Genomic DNA, 22,445 nt, shown 5'->3' with positions numbered 1-22,445 from the left:
CAAGAATGCAAGGAATGCATGCTGGTCCTCTGTAGCTCAGTTGGTAGAGCATTGCAACGCCAGGATAGTGGATTCGATTCCTGGGACCTCCCATTATTAAACATGTATGCACGCATGACTCGCCCAAACAAATTGAATAATACAAATCTATAATTTAGAACTATTTTGTCGTGGGTGTAGTGTGGGTGCAGCCTACATATAAAATAGCATGTTCCGTCCCTAGCTGGTCACGTGACGTGCCTCTGGATTGCAGGAAACAGCCTCGTTTTCGTCAGATAGGACAACACCTAGTAAAAACCGAATCTGCGACGGGAGAGAGGAGTGGGGCTTGGCGAAACCGCTCAACCCACAGAATGGGCGATTTATAACATTTTAACACTCGAGTGTCACTATTTTCACAACAAACAAATTCTACAACGATTATTTTACAAGATTCAGTAGCTATGTCGGCAACATTGTCGCGCGGCTCGCTCCAACCGGGCCAGCAGAAGCTGGCCGAGAAATTTACCATTCTGAACGACCGGGGCATCGGGATGCTCACTCGTGTCTATAATATCAAGAAGGTAAGGTACTCAGTGTAATTCTTCAGTTTCAAATTGTAACTACATTGAAGAGAAATTAAAGATCAAACCCCAAAATGATCTGTGATGTATGGCAGAAGCCTTCATTTGAAATCCAAAGGATGACGGCTAGAGCTGTAGAATTCCAGTCAAGGCCCTCCTGAAATGTGTTGCAGTATAAGTTAGCTATGTGGCTAGCCAAGCTCTGTCATCAATAGCATCAAAATGCCAAATCACTGTTTTCTGAGATTGATATATTTCAATTTTCGTATAACAATAATAAAAACTCATGGGATATTTGAAAGATGTTGCTCACTGCCTTTGAAATAAAATAGTATCTCACTGAAATAGCCTACATGCCTAGATGTGCAATTTTTTTTTGTGATTGCTGCTAGCTAACGTTAGTTAACGTTACACAGTTTCTCGTTCACCACATTGCTAATATAATGTTCAATCAAATTAAGAATGGAATGCTGTTTTAGATTCTTGAGCTATTGTTGGTGAGATTGACATCGGAGATCAATCAATTTAATGTGAACACATAATGTGTCGGATTAGTAGATACTAGAGTAATAATATTAACACTATCTGACACACATTAGGCCTAGGCCCTAGGTCTGACAGCAGTCAGTTGTTGATATAGACCATTCTATTCAGCCATCACATCACCCAGTAGGCCTAAACACTCACTAAACACCCAGCACAAATCAACACATCATTGGGCAAATTGCACATCATGACTGTAGGATACTAACCAATGGCACGGCAGTATCTACAGTCGTTGTACATGTATTGGATATGTTTGTTATACAGTTATTGTAGAGTTATTTAATGCCTGATGCGTAGTAGCACATAGGTCCTGATTTTAAAATCACACAACAAAACACATTTTTGCAGGATAGAAGGGAGAAGTACCTAACAGAAGGCACCGTTTTAGAGATTATAATGATTTGTTTATTACACTTGTAAAAGTGGGGACATTATGATACAGATTCCACACTAGAACCAGTTTCCTAGAGACTAATTAAGCCTAGTCCTGGACTAAAGAAACATTAAATGAAAGTGCTTTTTAGTCCAGGACTAGACTTCATCTGTGTCTGGGAAACTGGCCCATGATGTTTAATTGACTTATTTTAAACCCCTACGGAGAAAAACATTCTTAGTAGTATTACTAGTTTAATACTATTCACTATTCATTATTACTTATTCATAGTGGGGACTGGGGAGGTGTCATAAAATGCAGATTCCATACAAGACTTTCATTCAGTGTAACAGAAAAGAGCATTCTTAGTGTATCTGTCCATATTAATGGCCTTGATACAGTCAGTCCTTCAATGAGAAGAGAGTACTGTGACTGTTTCAAATCGCAACCTATTCCTATGCTCTGGTCAAAAGAGGTGCACTGTGTAGGGAATAGGGTGCCATTTGGGGGACAGACTGGGTATCGGAGATGCTTGGACCACTTTGGGAACATGGCAGCAGATAGAAGATAGCTGGAGGCAGTCCAGCGTGTAGCTGAAAGGAGGCTGGTGGAGAATAATGCCTCTTTGCCTTGCCTGCCTGTCTGTCTGCCAGCCAATCAACCCTTGTGCTGACGGCCTACCCGGGCTAGAAGGCTTAGCCCTTAATAGGCACCACAGAATCATCTGTGTCTCTCTCTTTCTCTAAACTCTCAATTTAAGTTAGATGGTGATACAGACACATTAGCATAAAAACATTATGCAGCCCAAGTTAGATACAGGATTCAGAAGGAAAATAAACTTTCCTCAGAACACAGGATGACAATCAAAATGACTATAAGGTACAGGATTGTCACAACACGCAAGAGTTGAGTTGTCTGCCATTTCAAATGAAATGAAATTTTATTTGTCACATGCGCCGAATACAACTTGTGTAGACCTTACAGTGAAATGCTTACTTACAAGCCCTTAATCAACAATGCAATTTTAAGAAAATACCTCCAAAGAAGTAACAAATAAAAGTAACAAATAATTAAAGAGCAGCAGTTTTGCAGACAATCTATGAGTATTATTAGGCCTTTTACTCATACAGTTCCATTTATAAACCTCCATTTTCATGCTTCCAATAACATTTCTTGTTATTATATAGGCCTAACATTTCTTGTTATTATATAGGCCTAACATTTCTTGTTATTATATAGGCCTAACATTTCTTGTTATTATATAGGCCTAACATTTCTTGTTATTGGGAAAATGTACTTTATTGAAACTGTGGCGGCGTTCGATGCTTGTGCATTGAACTAGCAGATCTGTTGCTTGGCAACTGGTAGGCATTGATAGCACTTATGAAGAATTTCAGATGGCTTTTTTGTTTCGGCTGTGATTGTAGCGTGCTGTGATTGTAGGCTGCGGCACAGGACTACCTCAGTAAATCAAACAGCTGTAGGCTTCTGCACAGGCCTAAGGCACACAGGCCTACCTTAGTAAATCAAACAACTGGAGGCTTCTGCACAGGCCTAAGGCACACAGGCCTACCTTAGTAAATCAAACAGCTGTAGGCTTCTGCACATGCCTAAGGCACACAGGCCTACCTTAGTAAATCAAACAACTGGAGGCTTCTGCACAGGCCTACCTTAGTAAATCAAACAGCTGTAGGCTTCTGCACATGCCTAAGGCACACAGGCCTACCTTAGTAAATCAAACAACTGGATGCTTCTGCACAGGCCTAAGGCACACAGGCCCACCTTAGTAAATCAAACAACTGGAGGCTTCTGCACAGGCCTACCTTAGTAAATCAAACAGCTGTAGGCTTCTGCACATGCCTAAGGCACACAGGCCTACCTTAGTAAATCAAACAACTGGATGCTTCTGCACAGGCCTAAGGCATACAGGCCTACCTTAGTAAATCAAACAGCTGTAGGCTTCTGCACATGCCTAAGGCATACAGTCCTACCACAGGCCTATATCATTGGCCTACTGCACACTCCTACTACTGCCACAGGTCTACCCCAGTAAAGCCCATTACTGTAGTCTACTGCACAAGTCTACTAGGACTACCTCAGTAAATCAAACTGCTTAGACTAGCAACTTTATCAAACACAATTCATTGGAGCGTTCATCCAAAATAGAGATGTATTTTGTTGATACCCACTCAGCGAGTAACATGTGAATCTGAAGATTCAGTGGCCAACAATATGGGATTATTTACCAAGAACAGTTTATAGCTTAGCATTAGAATTGTTGACAGCAAAACAATGGGACCACTGATATTTTTTATTTATTTATTTTACCGTTATTTTACCAGGTAAGTTGACTGAGAACACGTTCTCATTTGCAGCAACGACCTGGGGAATAGTTACAGGGGAGAGGAGGGGGATGAATGAGCCAATTGTAAACTGGGGATTATTAGGTGACCATGATGGTTTGAGGGCCAGATTGGGAATTTAGCCAGGACACCGGGGTTAGCACCCCTACTCTTACGATAAGTGCCATGGGATCTTTAATGACCTCAGAGAGTCAGGACACCCGTTTAACGTCCCATCCGAAAGACGGCACCCTACACAAGGCAGTGTCCCCAATCACTGCCCTGGGGCATTGGGATATTTTTTTTTTTTAGACCAGAGGAAAGAGTGCCTCCTACTGGCCCTCCAACACCACTTCCAGCAGCATCTGGTCTCCCATCCAGGGACTGACCAGGACCAACCCTGCTTAGCTTCAGAAGCAAGCCAGTAGTGGTATGCAGGGTGGTATGCTGCTGGCTCAAGTGGGACACCACTGTCTGGGCCAGCAGTATTTCTCATTATATTGATGTAACTTACACCAGGGGTTCTCAAAGTGGGGTCCGCAGAGTTACTGCAGGGGGTCCGCGGCCAGATCTCAATATATTTTTTTAATATATATTTTTTACATTTTTGACTTTGCATTTTTTTATGAATATTACTAACAATAACAGATTAAACACATTTTTGCAAATGGATCCGGGAATAAGTTTAGAGGATGTAGTACAATATATTTAAATTACAATTCATGTTCTTAACCCTGGGCAACATGGGACTGGGAGGCTCAGCTGGATATTGGTATCCACAGGACTCCACCAATTATACATTTTTCAACTCAATACTTCTTGTATTCCCACCCAATTATTATAAAACATTTTTTACATAAATGCGCTGTAATTGAAGATGTAAAACTGCACCGTTTTCTCCTTTCCTTATGGTAAAATGTGTAGAATTGCAGGATATTAGCTTTGAAGCTGCAACAACAACACAATCTCTCTGACCCATGACAAAATGTGTAGAATTGCAGGATATTAGCTTTGAAGCTGCAACAACAACACAATCTCTCTGACCCATGACAAAATGTGTAGAATTGCAGGATATTAGCTTTGAAGCTGCAACAACAACACAATCTCTCTGGCCCATGACAAAATGTGTAGAATTTTAGGAAATTAGTAAAACTCTTTGTATGCTATTTTTATCTAACTCAAGTTGTGTTCTGATTATGAAGTGGTCCCTGATAAATTTGCTATCGCATAAGTGGTCCCTGGGCCCAAAGAGTTTGAAAACCCCTGACTTACACAACCGCCTAGCTTTTCATGATAAAATATTTCTGATGATATTTCTGTCACCTCACAATAATGCTTATGTAGTGTATCAGTGTCACAGTGCAATATTTGTTTGAAAAGTGTAAGACTTGTCATAAGCATGTATGCCCCCCTTATATTGCAATGTAGCAATTTATGTGTTCAGAAAAATAGACTACTTGCTGAAACATTTACCTTTCAAATATAGGTTTTCAAATTGATAAAAATAACCATGTTTGTGGAGAGGAGAGAGCTTCTTATGATGTCATAAATGAACGTGTATCGCATAGTCGAAACTCCTGCTGCTCTCAGGGGCAAGCCTGCTGGTTTTCACTAGCAGACGGGACTTTTTGCAGCAGGTTAGGATAATTACCTGTGGCAGGCTAGGTTAAGTAGGTTAAGGAAAAGAGTTAGGGTTAGCTCAAATTGTCCTCGAGTCGAACATACAGTTGCGGCCAAATTATTGGCACCCTTGCACTTTTCTTAAATGTCCTATTTCAATGAATTTAAATTGAAAATAACTTTTGTTCTTCACACTGTTGTGTCTTTGGCTATTTTATTTATTTATTTATTTAACCTTTATTTAACCAGGTAGGCAAATTGAGAACACGTTCTCATTTACAATTGCGACCTGGCCAAGATAAAGCAAAGCAGTTCGACACATACAACAACACATAGTTACACATGGAGTAAAAACAAACATATAGTCAATAATACAGTGAAAAAAATAAATAAGTCTATATACAATGTGAGCAAGTGAGGTGAGATAAGGGAGGTGAAGGCAAACAGATATATGTATAAATAAATAAAAATATAAAAAGGCCATGGAGGCGAAGTGAGTACAACACAGCAAGTAAAATAAAAACTAAAAAAAACACTGGAATGGTTGGTTTGCATTGGAAGAAAGTGCAAAGTAGAGACAGAAATAATGGGGTGCAAAGGAGCAAAATAAATTAATAAATAAATACAGTAGGTAAAGAGGTAGTTGTTTGGGCTAAATTGTAGATGGGTTATGTACAGGTGCAGTAATCTATGAGCTGCTCTGACAGCTCGTGCTTAAAGCTAGTGAGGGAGATAGGTGTTTCCAGTTTCAGAGATATGCCGGATTAAGTAATATGACATGCTATTCTATAAAATCCTGTCTCCGTAATTAATATTACCTGATTGAGCTAATTATGTAAATGTAATTAACTAGAAAGTCGGGGCACCACAAAATAATATTTATAGAGCTGTTATCTTCCGAATAAACTCTTAAAGACCTAGTAATATTTTACATCAATAGCAGTCAATATTAATCGTCACCTTAATTCAGTCTCATCTGAAAGTTGTAAAATCTTCACGAACCCTGGCTAACAAGTTGAATCAGCAAAACAAAATTGGGTTTAATTATTTATTTACTAAATACCTAACTAATCACACAGAATTACATATACACAGAATGAATCATACCTTGATTACAAATTACATCATAAAGGAAAACGTCCCTAGTAGGCGGAACAGATATGAAAGCTGGTTACACAAAGAAAAGGGGCTGGGTTTGAGTGAAAGAGCGGGAAGACTGAGGAACAAAGGGAGAAGCGATGTCTCTATCGTACATACAGTATCTTATGCATTCTAAATTACCGCCCATTTGGTAAAGGAAAATGCAATAAATATTTACTCTGAGCTGCGCTTCGGTAGGTTGGTGGTAGATGAAGGCCGTGTTGCCAACCGAGTCCATTGTCCTTTGAAGAATGTCTCTGGTGGTAAATTGGATATGTTGTAGTAACGACGTTGTGTGGTAGACGGTATACTCTGTTCTTTCCTAGCCCACGTTTTCAGCTGCTGTTGCTAACTCAACGGCTAGGAGGTATCACTTCTGTAGTGAATAAGAGTTCAAAGTTCATACCATTCGCAACCAAAGCTCACGCTGAGGTTGGCTTAGTTCTGTAGTTGACATGTTAGTCCTTTTAACGCAGACCTCACGTACTTGGCACAGGTTACATTTTCGTCAAGGCTTTATATAGTGGAGGGAGAAGGGTGTGTCTTCATAGTTTTATAACACATGTCTCTTCACAGGGGCGGGCCACTGATTGAGCAGAGCCCTAACCTTATGAAAACCCAAATCTTTCATTTGGAAGCTAAAATTACATTTAATCTCTTAACCAATAATTTTATATTCAAACATTTAAATTGAACAACAATTCCATGTGACGCCGATAACTACAATGTGCAGACTTTCCACTGTAGAGTTTGTCATCCTATCATTGATGAGAATGTCTCAGATGACAACCGAACTGACATCATATTCATCAAGTACCACCGCATATGTTCAATTGGTCGGATTACCAGAATATAGTTAATTTTCACCCACCTTCTGATTTTCCCAGAATCTCTATGTTAACCAAAGGATGTTCAAATGTCACATCAGTAGTGTAGAGAGAGGAAAAAGGGGGGGAGAGGTATTTATGACTGTCATAAACCTACCCCCAGGTCAACGTCATGACAACACCTTATTGGATTTTCAACATTGCAGAACCAATTTTATTTTTGTAAACTTAAGTTTACAATTTTAATAAAAAATTGGTCAAGATACCTGCCAACAAATGCTTCTAGTAGCCATCAATGAGCTAGCTTCACCTTTCTACTGACCATTTGGCCCACTCTTCAGCAGCAAACTGCTCTAATTCTTCAATGTTTGAGGGGTGCCTCCCACCAACTGCTGTTTTCAGATCTCGCCATAGGTTTTGGATGTGATTCAGATTCAGACCACTCCAGAACAGTCCAGCATCTGTTCTTGAAACATTCCAGGGTGCTTTTTATGTGTGTTTTGGGTTGTTGTCCTGCTGAAAGACTCACAACATTCAACAGAGATTCTGGTCACTGGGTTGAACATTGGATAGCAGTACTGCAGAAAAAACACAAATCATCCATCCATATGTCAATAACCAGATCAAGACTTTATCAGTACATTGATGTAGTGAGTGCAATAGGAATTCAGTCAGCTCCTTGGTATTGTGTGTTTCAGTCCAAGTCCTTATAGACAGAGAGTCCTGATAGACGGAGGGTCCTGATAGACGGAGGGTCCTGATAGACGGAGGGTCCTGATAGAGGGTGGGAAGAGGTCTCCTATAGATGCAGTAAAAGAGGTCAATGGAACTCAGTAAAAGAGGTCAATGGAACGCAGACTGAAGAGGATAGAAGAAATCTGATCTAACAAAGTGGATATTTGTCTAATCCGTCATGATTGATGTATTGTAACAGCCCCACAATGTGGTTACTAAAGTCTGATTTGGATATATTTTGCTGTTTTTGCTGCATAACATGTAGAAGTTGTTTCTTTTCAGGTATAGAAGAAGTGACTGATAAATGATAACTCCTTTTTGTATAAGCTGGTAGCATAGCTGTCATACAGACATCAGTGGTGCTCGTCAAAGTTGTTTTTAACTGCAATGCAGTTGATTGGTGACGATGACATGAACATGTGTTGGGGTTGACATCCATACAAGCATTTATACTCAGATTATTACCTCAACATAGTGTGAAATGAACAATAGCCTAAATGCAGGCTAATTTTACTGGGTGGGCAATGAGAAGACTTGGGATATTTCCCCCACGTATTTCCATGGAATTTCCATTGTTTGGGTCAAGTTCTATTGATGTCTTTACCGCATCTATGAGGTCAGAGGGGAGGGTCTCCTATGAGTACACAATCTCTACCTCAATCTATTATTCACTCTCTTATGACCATGTTAGCACTGTTAGCACTGGTGGAAGCACTGTTATCATTGGGGAAGCACTGTTATCACTGGGAAAGCACTGTTATCACTGGGGAAGCACTGTTATCACTGGGGAAGCACTGTTATCACTGGGGAAGCACTGTTATCACTGGGGAAGCACTGTTATCACTGGTGGAAGCACCGTTATCACTGGTGGAAGCACTGTTATCACTGGGGAAGCACTGTTATCACTGGGGAAGCACTGTTATCACTGGTGGAAGCACTGTTATCATTGGGGAAGCACTGTTATCACTGGTGGAAGCACTGTTATCATTGGGGAAGCACTGTTATCACTGGTGGAAGCACGGTTATCACTGGTGGAAGCACTGTTATCACTGGGGAAGCACTGTTATCACTGGGGAAGCACTGTTATCACTGGGGAAGCACTGTTATCACTGGAGAAGCACTGTTATCACTGGGGAGGAGCAGTTGACACTGGGGAAGGCGGATGCACTGTTAGCATGGGGGAAGCATTGTTAGCATGGGGGAAGCACTGCTAGCACTAGAGAGGAAGTGCTGCTCACTAAATTAGACCAAGTTATCTTAACTTAACCGGTCTCAGGCCAAGGTTGTGTTGGATGAAGCAGAGAAACATATTTTATTTTACTCCTTTTGATTTTGCAAACTTTTAAACAAAATATTTACAACAAAGCTAATTACTGTATGTCATTGTACTGTTAGACATGTTCTGTTATTTTTTTATGTTGTGAATTTATCTTGGAAATGAACAATGAAGTGCCTAACTGCCTATATGAGCTGAGTGAAATGATCAATATGTTGCCTAAATACTTTACGGGGTCTGTGCATGAAATGTTTCAGGCCATATTCTTTTTTTGTTCATTGGTAGATGCACTGGCTTAGCCTTTTCCTTGGTTTTACTTGCATGTTTCTGTTCCTACTTGTACTAATCAAACAATACGTTATGTCCTCTCTTAAACTTAAAGCCTTAATACTCTACGGTGTTGCTACTCTAGGAGGAGTGTCCCCAGCATGGTGTGAGATAGTGATTGAACAATGCTTTGACAGGCAACACATTCATTATTGTGCACAGTGTAAAGCCAAACTATCCCTCAACAAATATCCCGGAAGTAAAACCCGAAGCCTTTTTAATGTAGCGATGCATGGTTCTATGTTTTAAACCTGACTTTACCTGTGTTTACCTGTGTTTACCTGTGTGGTTTTCTCTCTTTCTGTCAATGCTTCCCTCAGCAAGGACAAGTTTGGAAGGTTTGCTCAGCTCTTCCCTAAATCACTCCCCCTCGTTCTACCCCTCCCTGCTATCCTTACCAGCATCATGTCCAAGAATTACTTGTATACTACTCAGTACTCACAACGTTCACAATTCAACAAACAGGCCCATCCCAAAGTGCAATTGAATCGCTGGAATAATTTTATTAGGTTAAAATAGATATAATATTTTCCCGTTTATTTCTTACAAGATAGACTTTGCAACTGTTAGTTATCTCTAGCTTGTTATTAAAAAATGTGAGCACCTATAGTCCAACAACTAGATCATAATACATTAAAGCTTTAACCATGGTCATCCTTTGGTTTGTGAGCATCAAATTCACAGTTCCCGGACATTTGCACCACAAAAACAAAAAGTTTGTATTTTTTTAGGGATTGACGATCAGGCAATGGGAAAAGATAGGGCCTGGTTGAATTCACTGACACTTCATTATGCAATTCAACACTACCCTGCTCTCCTCTGCAAAATGAAAGTGTTCCCTGCATGGATCCATCACATCGTATCACTAATCTTGAATCCAGTTTTGATGATATGAGAATTTGAACATACTCTTTCCTTATATGTTTGTCACTGTTTTAGTTTTATTGTATTGCGAACCTCACTCGTATGTGTTATAGACTGACTGAATACTAAAACATAACTATTCCTGTTTTGTCAGGTAGCTGTGCATGCCCAGTGTCATATACCATACACCACCCTACCTCAAACATACATCTGCTAACTTTTTGTTGCTTCTAACATCTATATTGTAACACACAGTTCAACTATCTTCTCTCCCAGTAGGAGTATACCCATGCACTGCTTTCTCACTAACTGCTCTCCAACCTCCCATACAGCACTATGTCAGTGGAAATGTATTCATACTCTATCTCAGTCTCTCCCTCTGTGTCCGTCTCTTGCTCTCTCACTCTCTCATACACTCACTCACTCAAAACGTGACCAAAATACTACCTCATCATCCTATCAGTTTTCTGCCAATGTTTTGTTGTTGTTAGTATTATTGTCGATGCTTCTTTAGCATTTGTCTGTGTTTTTGACCCTCTTCATTATAGGCATGTGGTGACCCCAAAGCCAAACCATCCTATCTAATAGACAAGAACCTGGAGTCTGCTGTCAAGTTCATTGTCAGAAAATTCCCAGCGGTTGAAACACGCAACAACAATGTAAGTCTGTCTATTGCATGTATTTTCCATATCTATTCCATGTTATTTCAGCTCATTTGAATGCTGCTTGGTATCTATATGTAGTCCTTTACCTATTGCATTACAAGGTCTGTGCAATAATGTGCATTTATTAATTGCAATAATTGTTGTAATTAGTCATATTTTATTAATAGTATTTTACTCTTTTGAGATAAAATAGGAATTGTTCATGTAAATGAAATTCCATCTGAGATCCATCATCCTATCTCTTCACTATAGATGTATCAACCACATGTACATTTCCATAAATGTTATGTTCTGTATGACAATCTTTTTATAGCTAGCCTTTTTCAGTACAACTAATTCATTCTCACCATGTTTGTCTTTTCAATTGTTTTTACACCCGATACTTATCTATCACCATTGGCCGGCTTTCTATTTCATTTGAAATGTTTAACTGCTTCTATGGTGTAGCTGTCATGTGGTTTGCTATGTTGTACTTTTTGCTGCAGTGGTTCATGTTTTACTTGGTCTGTGTTTTTGTTTTGCATGCTTAACTTCTTGGCTTTTTTTCTGGAATATTCTTTTGGTAAGTTGAAGCTCCTCAGAGTTCCTTTTTTTCTATGTTTTGCATGTCGTATTCTCTATGTAGCAGATTTTCATTTAATTTGTTGCTAATTATTCATATTTGTATTATCTTTCACACTCAAGTTTTTCAATACTGTTAGGTAACTGTTAATAGTTAGAATAAGTAACATTTATGGGCAAGAGACCAAGTGAGTGTCCCAAATAGCACCCAATTCTCATTATAGTGCACTACTTTTACCTAGAGCCCTATGAACCTTGGTCAAAAGAAGCACACTACATAGAGAATAGGGTGCCATTTGGGATGAATCCCAAAGATAACAATCCAGAAAACATGACTTCATTTTTGGCTTGTGAGAGGCTATCATTGGTTAAATAAAGCCCCCATTGTGACAGTGCTAAAAATGCAGTCATGTTATCGAAGGCGACATGAAGTATTTTGGAAAGGGGTTTTTAGTTAGAGCTCTACAGTTTAGCGTTGTCAAAATGTCACCCTGACCCATTGTGTGATGTCCTTGGTATTATTTCTCAGGATATCTAGTTATTGTAACAAATTGAGACCTCTCACTGTTCTACCAAACATGAATTACCAAACCAGAGGTCGACCGATTATGATTTTTCAACGCCGATACCGATTATTGGAGGACCAAAAAAGCCGATACCGATTAGTCGGCCGATATTTTTTACATTTATTTGTAATAATGACAATTACAACAATACTGAATGAACACTTATTTTAACTTAATATAATACATCAATAAAATCAATTTAGCCTCAAGTAAATAATGAAACCTGTTCAATTTGGTTTAAATAATGCAAAAACATAGTGTTGGAGAAGAAAGTGCAATATGTGCTATGTAAGAAAGCTAACGTTTCAGTTCCTTGCTCAGAACATGAGAACATATGAAAGCTGGTGGTTCCTTTTAACATGAGTCTTCAATATTCCCAGGTAATAAGTTTTAGGTTGTAGTTATTATAGGAATTATAGGACTATTTCCCTCTATAGCATTTGTATTTCATTAACCTTTGACTATTGGATGTTCTTATAGGCACTTTAGTATTGCAAGTGTAACAGTATAGCTTCAGTCCCTCTCCTCGCTCCTCCCTGGGCTCGAACCAGCAACACAACGACAACAGCCACCATCGAAGCAGCGTTACCCATGCAGAGCAAGGGGAACAACTACTAGAAGGCTCAGAGCGAGTGACGTTTGAAACGCTATTAGCGCGCGCTAACTAGCTAGCCATTTCACTTCGGGTACACCAGCCTCATCTCGGGAGTTGAAAGGCTTGAAGTCATAAACAGCGCAATGCTTGACGCACAACGAAGAGCTGCTGGCAAAACACACGAAAGTGCTGTTTGAATGAATGTTTAGTGATTATGATTGATTTGTTTTTTATAAGATAAGTTTAATGCTAGCTAGCAACTTACCTTGGCTTACTGCATTCGCGTAACATCTCCTTGTGGAGTGCAACGAGAGAGAGGCAGGTCGTTATTGCGTTGGACTAGTTAACTGTAAGGTTGCAAGATTGGATCCCCCGAGCTGACAAGGTGAAAATCTGTCGTTCTGCCCCTGAACAAGGCAGTTAACCCACCGTTCCTAGGCCGTCATTGAAAATAAGAATGTGTTCTTAACTGACTTGCCTAGTTAAATAAAGGTATATATATAAAAAATAAAAAAAATGATCTGCAAATCGGCGCCCAAAAATACCGATTTCCGATTGTTATGAAAACTTGAAATCGGCCCTAATTAATCGGCCATTCCGATTAATCGGTCGACCTCTATACAATGTTTGAACTCTTATACCAGATTCCGTCAGCCTATTTGACTGTGCTCATTGTTCCATAGCATCCATACATTGAACCTTTGTCTGTCCTATGTTTAACCCTAGAGCACCTTTTTGTTACAATCATGTATTTTTCTTCTACAGCAACAGCTTGCACAACTACAAAAAGAGAAGTCTGAAATCCTTAAGAATCTAGCGTTGTATTACTTCACATTCGTAGATGTGATGGAGTTTAAGGTATGTGCAACTAAGCATCATTCAATGTAGTGAAAATAGAGAACAGGTTTTATATATATAAATATATATATAAATATGGTTTTCTTTCTCTGCTTCCAGGACCATGTCTGTGAGCTGCTGAACACTATCGATGCTTGCCAAGTATTCTTTGATATTGTAAGACACATTTATTTATACAGTACATGTAATTACAGGATGCTTTTGATTATTCCTCCAAGATTATATCTCAAAGATGTTATGTTTTTACTTGGATTAGATAAGTACGCTGACTCTAAGGGGCGAAGTAGATTGGTCTTGATGTTGTTCCTAATTTTGTTCCCATATCTTTCTACAGACTGTAAACTTTGACCTGACCAAAAACTACCTTGACTTAGTAGTGACCTACACTAACCTAATGATGCTACTGTCTCGGATTGAAGAGAGGAAAGCTATCATTGGCCTCTACAACTATGCCCATGAAATGACACATGGATCAAGGTAAAACAATATTAATATTCAAATAAGTTAAGCTTAAAGCTTTTATACGTACAGTTCCAGTGGCATTATATTAAAATTGCATAGTATTATATGGAAAATGTAATGCATGACTAAAACACTCTTTGTATTGTTGATTCTGACTTAGAAATCCCTTAGAACTAGAAATATCAACAACATTGTTGTATGTTTGTTCCCCATCTAGTGATCGAGAGTACCCTAGGCTGGGACAGATGATCGTTGACTACGAGAACCCGCTGAAAAAGATGATGGAGGAGTTTGTTCCACATGGGAAGGTGAATATTGTCACCTATATCTCAACATGTTATGTTCTTGTCCTGAGCACTGACAATGATAACACATCTTTTGGTTACACTGTATTATAACTTGTATGTTTAAGCCATGTTTATAAATGCTTATATTGTTTTTAAATGTTTACCAATAATAAAATACATATGTATTTGTATATAAAATACATAGCATTGATTAATGCTTGTTCATGAAAGTTAATATAAACTGTCCTAAAACAATCTCTCCCTCCCTCCCCTGTAGTCGTTGTCAGACGCCCTGCTCTCCCTCCAGATGGTGTACCCCAGGAGAAACCTGTCTGCTGACCAGTGGAGGAACGCCCAGCTACTCAGTCTCATCAGTGCTCCTAGCACCATGCTCAACCCAGCCCAGTCAGACACAGTGAGTTACCGTGCTCAACCCGGCCCAGTCAGACACAGTGAGTTACCGTGCTCAACCCGGCCCAGTCAGACACAGTGAGTTACCGTGCTCAACCCGGCCCAGTCAGACACAGTGAGTTACCGTGCTCAACCCGGCCCAGTCAGACACAGTGAGTTACCGTGCTCAACCCGGCCCAGTCAGACACAGTGAGTTACCGTGCTCAACCCGGCCCAGTCAGACACAGTGAGTTACCGTGCTCAACCCAGCCCAGTCAGACACAGTGAGTTACCGTGCTCAACCCGGCCCAGTCAGACACAGTGAGTTACCGTGCTCAACCCGGCCCAGTCAGACACAGTGAGTTACGGTGCTCAACCCGGCCCAGTCAGACACAGTGAGTTACGGTGCTCAACCCGGCCCAGTCAGACACAGTGAGTTACCGTGCTCAACCCAGCCCAGTCACACTGAGTTACCGTGCTCAACCCGGCCCAGTCAGACACAGTGAGTTACCGTGCTCAACCCGGCCCAGTCACACAGTGAGTTACCGTGCTCAACCCGGCCCAGTCAGACACAGTGAGTTACCGTGCTCAACCCGGCACAGTCAGACACAGTGAGTTACCGTGCTCAACCCGGCCCAGTCAGACACAGTGAGTTACCGTGCTCAACCCGGCCCAGTCAGACACAGTGAGTTACCGTGCTCAACCCGGCCCAGTCAGACACAGTGAGTTACCGTGCTCAACCCGGCCCAGTCAGACACAGTGAGTTACCGTGCTCAACCCGGCCCAGTCAGACACAGTGAGTTACCGTGCTCAACCCGGCCCAGTCAGACACAGTGAGTTACCGTGCTCAACCCGGCCCAGTCAGACACAGTGAGTTACCGTGCTCAACCCGGCCCAGTCAGACACAGTGAGTTACCGTGCTCAACCCGGCCCAGTCAGACACAGTGAGTTACCGTGCTCAACCCAGCCCAGTCACACTGAGTTACCGTGCTCAACCCGGCCCAGTCAGACACAGTGAGTTACCGTGCTCAACCCGGCCCAGTCACACAGTGAGTTACCGTGCTCAACCCGGCCCAGTCAGACACAGTGAGTTACCGTGCTCAACCCGGCACAGTCAGACACAGTGAGTTACCGTGCTCAACCCGGCCCAGTCAGACACAGTGAGTTACCGTGCTCAACCCGGCCCAGTCAGACACAGTGAGTTACCGTGCTCAACCCGGCCCAGTCAGACACAGTGAGTTACCGTGCTCAACCCGGCCCAGTCAGACACAGTGAGTTACCGTGCTCAACCCGGCCCAGTCAGACACAGTGAGTTACCGTGCTCAACCCGGCCCAGTCAGACACAGTGAGTTACCGTGCTCAACCCGGCCCAGTCAGACACAGTGAGTTACCGTGCTCAACCCGGCCCAGTCAGACACAGTGAGTTACCGTGCTCAACCCGGCCCAGTCAGACACCGTGAGTTACCGTGCTCAACCCGGCCCAGTCAGACACAGTGAGTTACCGTGCTCAACCCGGCCCAGTCAGACACCGTGAGTTACCGTGCTCAACCCAGCCCAGTCACACTGAGTTACCGTGCTCAACCCGGCCCAGTCAGACACAGTGAGTTACCGTGCCCAACCCGGCCCAGTCAGACACAGTGAGTTACCGTGCTCAACCCAGCCCAAACATTTTTTATTTTAGCTTAATGAAAAATAAAACACTAATATCTTAATTAGATAAGTATTCACCCCACTGAGTCAATACATGTTCGAATCACCTTTGGCAGCGATTACAGCTATGAGTCTTCTTGGGAAAGTCTCATAAGAACTTTGCACACAAGTATTGTGCAATATTTGCCCAGTATTATTTTCAAAATTCTTCAAGGTCTGTCACGGATCATAGCTATACAATAATGTTCAAGTCTTGCCATGGATTTTCAAGCAGATTTAAGTCAAAACTGTAATTTGGCCTCTCAGGAACATTCACTGTCATCTTGGTAAGTAACTCCAGTGTAGATTTGGCTTTGTGATGTAGATTGTCCTGCTAAAAGGTGAAATCCTCTCCCAGTGTCTGGTGTAAAGCCGGCTGAAGCAGGTTTTCCTCTAGGATTTTTTCGGGCAGTATTACTTTAGTGCCTTGTTGCATACAAGATGCATGTTTTGGAATATTTGTATTCTGTATATTTGTATTCTTCTTTTCACTGTCATTTAGGTCATTATTGTGGAATCACTACAATGTTGTTAAACCATTCTCAGTGTTCTCCCATCACAGCCTTTGAACACTGTAGCTGTTTTAAAATCACCAATGTCCTCATGGTTACATCCCTGAGCAGTTTCCTTCCTGTCCTGGAGCTCAGTTCAGAAGGATGACTGGATCTTTGATGTGTCTGGGTACTTTAATACATCATCCACATAATTATTAACTTGACCATTCTTAAAGAGATATTCAATGTCTGATGTGTTATTGTTACCCATCTACCAATCACTGCCCTTCTTTGAGGCTTTTGAAACTCCCTGGTCTTTGTAGTTGAAATTCAATATTTAACTGAGGGACCTTACGGTCCAGAAGAAGGGGTAGTCATTCAAAAATCATGTGAACCTGTATTATTTCACACAGTGTGAGTACAAATAATTTATTTGTGTGATTTGTTAAGTCACATTTTACTTCTGAACTAATTTATGCTTGTCAGAACAAAGGGGGTGAGTACTTGTGTAACAGCTACAGTACCAGTCAAAAGTTTGGACACACCTACTCTTTCAAGGATTTTTCTTTATTTTACTATTTTCTACATTGTAATGGTGAAGACATCAAAACTATGAAATAACACATATGGAATCATGTAGTAACCAAAAAAGTGTTAAACAAATCAAAATATATTTTAGATTTGAGATTCTTAAAAGTAGCCACCCTTTGCCTTGATGAAAGCTTTGCATATTCTTGGCATTCTCTCAACCAGCTTCATGAAGTAGTCACCTGTAATGCATTTCAATTAACAAGTGTGCCTTGTTAAAAGTTATGGGTGGAATTTCTTTCCTTCTTAATGCGTTTGAGCCAATCACTTGTGTTGTGGCAAGGTAGGGGTGGTATACAGAAGATAAGCTCAAATAAGCAAAGGGAAACAACAGTCCATCATTACTTTAGGACATGAAGGTCAGTCAATATGGAACATTTCAAGAACTTTGAAAGTTTCTTCAAGTTCAGTGGCAAAAACCATCAAGCGCTATGATGAAACTGGCTCTCATGAGGACCCACCACAGGAAAGGAAGACCCAGAGTTACCTCTGCTGCAGAGGATGAGTTCATTAGAGTTACCAGCCTCAGAAATTGCAGCCCAAATAAATGCTTCACAGAGTTCAAGTAACAGACACATCTCAACATCAACTGTTCAGAGGAGACTGCGTGAATCAGGGCTTCGTGGTCAAATTGCTGCAAAGAAACCACAGCTAAAGAACACCAACAAGAAGAGACTTGCTTGGGCCAAGAAACACGAGCAATGGACATCTGATGAGTCCAAATGTTGAGGTTTTTGGTACCAAACGCCATGTCTTTGTGAGATGCAGAGTAGGTGAACAGATGATCTCTGCATGTGTGGTTCCCAACGTGAAGCATGGAGGAGGAGGTGTGGGGGTGCTTTGCTGGTGACACTGTCTGTGATTTATTTAGAATTCAAGGCACACTTAACCAGCATGGCTACCACAGCATTCTGCAGCGATATGCCTTCCCATCTGGTTTGAGCTTAGTGGGACTATAATTTTTTTGTCAACTGGACAATGACCTAACACACCTCCAGGCTGTGTAAGGGCTATTTGACCAAGAAGGAGAGTGATGCAGTGCTCCATCAGAAGACCTGGCCTCCACAATCACCCGACCTCAACCCAATTGAGATGGTTTGGGATGAGTTGGACTGCAGAGTGAAGGAAAAGCAGCCAACAAGTGCTGAACATATGTGGAAACTCCTTCAAGACTGTTGGAAAAGCATTCCTCATGAAGCTGGTTGAGAAAATGCCAAGAGTGTGCAAAGCTGTCATCGAGGCAAAGGGTGGCTACTTTTAAGAATCTCAAATATAAAATATATTTTGATTTTGTTTCACACTTTTTGTTTAGGTTATTACATGATTCCATATGTGTTTTTTTTTTTTAGTGTCTTCACTATTTTTCTACAATGTAGAAAATAGTAAAAATAAGGGGGGGAAAATTGAATGAGTAGGTGTGTTCAAACTTTTGACTGGTTCCGTGTATTTTAGTTATTTCATTTGAATTTTCTTTTCACTTTGAAATTATGGAATATTTTGTGTGGATCAAAAATGAAAATGTAATCTATTTAAATCCCTCTTTGTAATGCAACAAAATATGAAAACAGTTCAATGGTGTAGACTTGCTATAGGCACTGAGGATCTCCAATCACACTGTTTCCTACTCACAGCCACATGCATTGACCTATGATTCTTTCTTCTAGATGCCCTGTGAATACTTGTCCCTGGACGCCATGGAGAAGTGGATAGTATGTAAGTGTTTGCTTGTAGAGTACAGTCTGACCTAATTGATTTGATAGGTTTATACCATTGGAGGGAATGGGGAGCATGATCATTTTTTAAATTGTAATTCATGGTTCAGGTACAGGTGTATTTAACATCAATGTACATATCTAAAAGCATAACACTTTAAAACACAGGTAAAAATATAAATCAGTCTAAATATTCGTATTCCCCACAAGTACCGTATTTGTTTTGAATGTTTCACAATCTTATTTCTATGCATCTAACTCTCTGTCCTTGTGTTTGTGTGTCAGTTGGCTTCATCTTGTGTCATGGGGTCTTGAACAGCGACCAGGCAGCTCTGAGCCTGTGGAAGTTGGCTCTTCAGAGCAGCACCTGCCTCTGTCTCTTCAGAGACGAGGTGTTCCACATCCACAAGGCTGCTGAGGACCTCTTCATCAACATCCGCGGGTGAGGGATCACACATTAACAGCTTTCCTGCACTCAGATTAAGCGTAGTCCTGGACTGAAAAGCATCCTCAATGAGGGACAGTTTAAGAATATACCCAGGAATTTTAAGTGTCTATGAGTAAATGAACTATTCTTCCTTTTAATTTCACAGCTACAATAAGCGTGTGAATGACATCAAAGAGTGCAAAGAACAAGCTCTGTCACATGCGTAAGTGCCCCTCAAATGTATCTCATTGACTGTTTAGGATACAATTCAGCACAGAGATTTTAAATGGAATTTGCCACACTATCCTCTCAGAATGTGATTGTTTTGTTACAGAGGCTTGATGCACAGAGAAAGACGCAAGTTCTTGAGATCTGCCCTGAAGGAGCTGGCCACAGTCCTATCTGACCAGCCAGGATTACTGGGCCCTAAGGTACTGCACCACTGCTCTTTCATCACGGCACCATTTAGACAGTTTTGAAATCAGAAGGGGATACAGGCAGGTGGGAGAAACAGTGGGAAGGGTGGACACAGGAATTGAACCCCAGTCTCAGTTAGGGAGATTTGTATATGTGGCTTCTGCTGGGAGTGTTGCCACTCAACCACAGCTCTGGACCTGCGCTACTGCTCTCTAGTTGGACTAACACTATAGGCACTCTAGTTGTGTTAACATGATAATGCTAGTTGGACTACAGTGGAGGCTGCTGAGGGGAGGATGGCTTATAATAATGTCTGGAACTGAGTAAATGGAATGGCATCAAACACATGGAAACCATGTGTTAGATGTATTTGATATCATTCCGCTCCAGCCAATACCACGAGCCCGTCCTCCCCAATTAAGGTGCGACCACCTCCTGTGTTGGACTAACACTATACACTCGTTGTGTTAACATGATAATGCTAGTTGGACTAACACTATACACTCGTTGTGTTAACATGATAATGCTAGTTGGAGTAACACTATACACTCGTTGTGTTAACATGATAATGCTAGTTGGATTAACACTATACACTCGTTGTGTTAACATGATAATGCTAGTTGAACTAACAGTATAGTATAGGCACTCTAGTTGTGTTAACATGATAATGCTAGTTGGACTGACACTAAAGCAACTCTAGTTGTGTTAACATGATAATGCTAGTTGGACTGACACTATACACTTGTTGTGTTAACATGATAATGCTAGTTGGACTGACACTAAAGGAACTCTAGTTGTGTTAACATGATAATGCTAGTTGGACTAACACTATACACTCGTTGTGTAAACATAATAATGCTAGTTGGACTGACACTATACACTCGTTGTGTTAACATGATAATGGTAGTTGGACTGACACTAAAGGAACTCTAGTTGTGTTAACATGATAATGCTAGTTGGACTAACACTATACACTCGTTGTGTTAACATAATAATGCTAGTTGGACTGACACTATACACTCGTTGTGTTAACATGATAATGCTAGTTGGAGTAACACTATACACTCGTTGTGTTAACATGATAATGCTAGTTGGACTAACACTATACACTCGTTGTGTTAACATGATAATGCTAGTTGAACTAACAGTATAGTATAGGCACTCTAGTTGTGTTAACATGATAATGCTAGTTGGACTAACACTATACACTCGTTGTGTTAACATGATAATGATAGTTGAACTAACAGTATAGTATAGGCACTCTAGTTGTGTTAACATAATAATGCTAGTTGGACTGACACTATACACTCGTTGTGTTAACATGATAATGATAGTTGGACTGACACTATTGACACTCTAGTTGTGTTAACATGATAATGCTAGTTGGACTAACACTATACACTCGTTGTGTTAACATGATAATGCTAGTTGGACTGACACTATACACTCGTTGTGTTAACATGATAATGATAGTTGGACTGACACTATTGGCACTCTAGTTGTGTTAACATGGTAATGCTAGTTGGAGTAACACTATACACTCGTTGTGTTAACATGATAATGCTAGTTGGACTGACACTACACTCGTTGTGTTAACATGATAATGCTAGTTGGACTAACACTATACACTCGTTGTGTTAACATGATAATGCTAGTTGGACTGACACTAAAGGAACTCTAGTTGTGTTAACATGATAATGCTAGTTGGACTGACACTAAAGGAACTCTAGTTGTGTTAACATGATAATGCTAGTTGGACTGACACTAAAGGAACTCTAGTTGTGTTAACATGATAATGCTAGTTGGACTGACACTACACTCGTTGTGTTAACATGATAATGCTAGTTGGACTGACACTAAAGGAACTCTAGTTGTGTTAACATGATAATGCTAGTTGGACTGACACTATACACTCGTTGTGTTAACATGATAATGCTAGTTGGGCTGACACTATACACTCGTTGTGTTAACATGATAATGATAGTTGGACTGACACTATAGGCACTCTAGTTGTGTTGACATGATAATGCGAGTTGGACTAACTTTAAAGGGGTCAGAGGATTGGGATTCAAATCCTGAATGACCTGTTTAGATCCAGTAGTCCTTACACTCTCTAAGTGG

General features: G+C 40.7%; 1 protein-coding gene across 6 annotated transcripts in view; it reads left to right on the top strand.

Annotated features, from left to right (window-relative positions):
* Nucleotides 1-250: 250 nt before the first annotated feature.
* LOC129816543 (nck-associated protein 1-like) overlaps nucleotides 251-22,445 on the top strand; it is an 82,251-nt gene continuing 60,056 nt past the window's right edge. Inside the window, exons 1-12 of one of the 6 annotated variants that reach the window (XM_055871121.1) lie at nucleotides 251-563; nucleotides 10,070-10,087; nucleotides 11,162-11,272; nucleotides 13,772-13,858; nucleotides 13,958-14,014; nucleotides 14,193-14,335; nucleotides 14,538-14,628; nucleotides 14,885-15,022; nucleotides 19,433-19,481; nucleotides 19,766-19,922; nucleotides 20,074-20,130; nucleotides 20,242-20,338. In XM_055871121.1, the coding sequence (XP_055727096.1) occupies nucleotides 444-563; nucleotides 10,070-10,087; nucleotides 11,162-11,272; nucleotides 13,772-13,858; nucleotides 13,958-14,014; nucleotides 14,193-14,335; nucleotides 14,538-14,628; nucleotides 14,885-15,022; nucleotides 19,433-19,481; nucleotides 19,766-19,922; nucleotides 20,074-20,130; nucleotides 20,242-20,338 (1,125 nt within the window). In that variant the 5' untranslated portion in view covers nucleotides 251-443. Of the gene's footprint in view, nucleotides 564-10,069; nucleotides 10,088-11,161; nucleotides 11,273-13,765; nucleotides 13,859-13,957; nucleotides 14,015-14,192; nucleotides 14,336-14,537; nucleotides 14,629-14,884; nucleotides 15,023-19,432; nucleotides 19,482-19,765; nucleotides 19,923-20,073; nucleotides 20,131-20,241; nucleotides 20,339-22,445 lie in introns of all 6 variants that reach the window. The other 5 variants (XM_055871120.1, XM_055871122.1, XM_055871125.1 and 2 more) reach the window with 5 other exon arrangements.

Source organism: Salvelinus fontinalis, chromosome 19 (genome assembly GCF_029448725.1).
Source record: "Salvelinus fontinalis isolate EN_2023a chromosome 19, ASM2944872v1, whole genome shotgun sequence".
NCBI lineage: Eukaryota > Metazoa > Chordata > Actinopteri > Salmoniformes > Salmonidae > Salvelinus > Salvelinus fontinalis.
This window is presented reverse-complemented; position numbering and strand designations above follow the sequence as displayed.